General features: G+C 58.2%; 1 protein-coding gene across 1 annotated transcript in view; it reads right to left on the bottom strand.

Moving 5' to 3' along the window:
- Positions 1-16: 16 nt before the first annotated feature.
- Positions 17-2054, bottom strand: part of SLC26A9 (solute carrier family 26 member 9) — a gene marked incomplete at its 3' end in the record, with an annotated part of 4692 nt that continues 2654 nt past the window's right edge. Inside the window, exons 6-9 of the mRNA XM_057386380.1 lie at positions 1880-2044; positions 989-1141; positions 593-675; positions 17-296 (exon numbers count right to left, since the gene is read on the bottom strand). Of these exons, the coding sequence (XP_057242363.1) occupies positions 17-296; positions 593-675; positions 989-1141; positions 1880-2044 (681 nt within the window). The remainder of the gene's footprint in view (positions 297-592; positions 676-988; positions 1142-1879; positions 2045-2054) is intronic.

Below are 2054 nucleotides of genomic sequence, written 5' to 3'. Positions count from 1 at the left end.
TGGCACGAAGCCACACAAGCCTCGTCAGGAGCAGCACGTCGGCTTTGAGCCGAGCACGTCCCAGCGCTCCCCGTTCACGCCGGGAACGTTTCCCTTCACGCCTGAGAGCAAAGGGAGCAGTCCCTGGTGGCCCCAGCCCCGGCTGTACCTGGTTGGGATCCACGTCGTAGCCGTGCTTGGCTCCCAGCGTCCTGCCCACGGCCAGGTTGATCACGTAGCCCACGATGGCCAGCGAGAAAGCCGTGCCCACCATGTCCTTCCACCTGCTGACCGCGGGCAGGGCGGGCTCTGGGAAGCTGTGGAGGGGAGAAACTGTGATCCCTGTGACATCTGTGACATTGGTGACACCCCTGACACCGCTCCCCAGGGGTTTGGGGGGCGGCTGAGGGGCTGGAGGGTTCAGGAATGACATAACCCGTGCCCACGCCACGGAGGAACGGGGCGGTTGTGTAACAGGGCAGCGCTGCCTGGCGCTCCTGGAAGGGGGCTCGGTGCCAGCAGGGAAGAGTGAGGTGTTTTCCAGGCTGCCAGAGGAGGAGGAGGAGGAAGGAAAACTGTCTGGAGGGTGAGTCAGAGCTGCACAAGCGCTTACCCCATGCTGATCTTGCCCACTATTGGCATCCCGTACTTGTCGGGCATGTCAAAGCTGCCGGAGATGGCGGTGGCCACRATGACCTGGAAGGACGGGGAATAACGAGCTGTGAGCAGGAAGAGATGARCTGGATCAGGGCATTAATCCTGCCCTGACCCCAGAGAGCTGACAGACAAAATCAGCCCCAAATGTGGGCTGGGAAAATGGGAACAGTGCCAACAGGGGTTGTGTTCTTCACTCTCAGCATCATCAGGATGCAGGTTTGGGGTTGAGCGTCAGGACGGCCCCATTTCTGACCCCAAACGCTGTAGGGCTGTGCCATATCCACTGTGTGGGTGCTCTCCATGGTGGCCCTGCTGAGCTCAGGGCCCGAGGGACACCCCAGGTGTCACTTACGATGATGATCTCCATGGGGATGGGCAGCCGGATCTTCTTCATGTACTTGAGGTTGAGCTCCTTGACGATGATGAGGAGCACGGCGCTGACCAGGGCGTACACCAGGGAGGCCAGGTTGGTTTGGGGCAGCCCTTTACAAATGTCAATGAACGTCTGAGGGGCACAGAAAAGGAGAAAGGGTCATGGAGAGCTGGAGACTCTGGATAATGTGGACAGAACAATGGATAGACAGCATTTGTGACCAAAATCTAGGCTTGAGAAGGGCTAAAAACCCTCTGCTGAGGGAATGTGGGTATCCCTGGGGCTGTGCTGGGGTTAAATGCAGCTCTGGCTGCATMACAGAATCCCAGAATCAYCAGGGYTGGCAGAGCCCTCCAAGATCTTCCARTYCAACCCMTGCCCCRACMCCTCAMCCAACSCACAGCMCCCAKCCCCACATCCAATCTGTGTTTAACACACCCAGGGGTGGTGACTGCACCCCCTYCCCGKGCAGACCATCCCAGTGCTTTATCWYTYYTYCTGTAMAGAACAWTTTCCTGATATCCARCCTATATCAGCCCAGGATGCATCCATGGAAGAYGCAGGAATTCCCAGGAATGGGCAGACCCGCTCCTAGGAAAAGTTTCTGCTGCTAAAAACTCCTCAAGACTATCCTCCCCAGGGTATTCGATCCTCCCCAAATCCCAACCCCACTCCATTATTTCTCAATAAAACCATGCAGGTACCACTCAGATATTGCTGAAAAGGGAATAGAACAGCAGCCTGGCTGTGCTGGGGCAATGATTCCCCATCCCTCCCCGCTCTCCTCATCTCCTCGGCCCCTTTGCCCATCGTGGGGGTGACAGTGACCCCGTGGYGGGGCAGAAGTGGCCGTGCAGAGCCCCCACTTACGTAGACGATAGCTAAGGGCCCGGTGTAAGACGGGACCGTCAAGCCGAAGACGTACTTGAGCACGGAGATGAGGATCTGCAGCCCCGCCGCCGTCATGAAGCCCCTGATGAAGGACTCGGACAGGTAGATGGCCACGAAGCCGAACTGCAGGAAGCCCAGGCCCAGCTGAAATGGG

This window comes from Malurus melanocephalus, unplaced genomic scaffold, assembly GCF_030028575.1.
Source record: "Malurus melanocephalus ecotype Western Australia unplaced genomic scaffold, MMel_1.1 scaffold_959, whole genome shotgun sequence".
Classification (NCBI taxonomy): domain Eukaryota; kingdom Metazoa; phylum Chordata; class Aves; order Passeriformes; family Maluridae; genus Malurus; species Malurus melanocephalus.
Note: the sequence above shows the minus strand (reverse complement) of the source record. Positions and strands in the feature narration are given on the sequence as shown.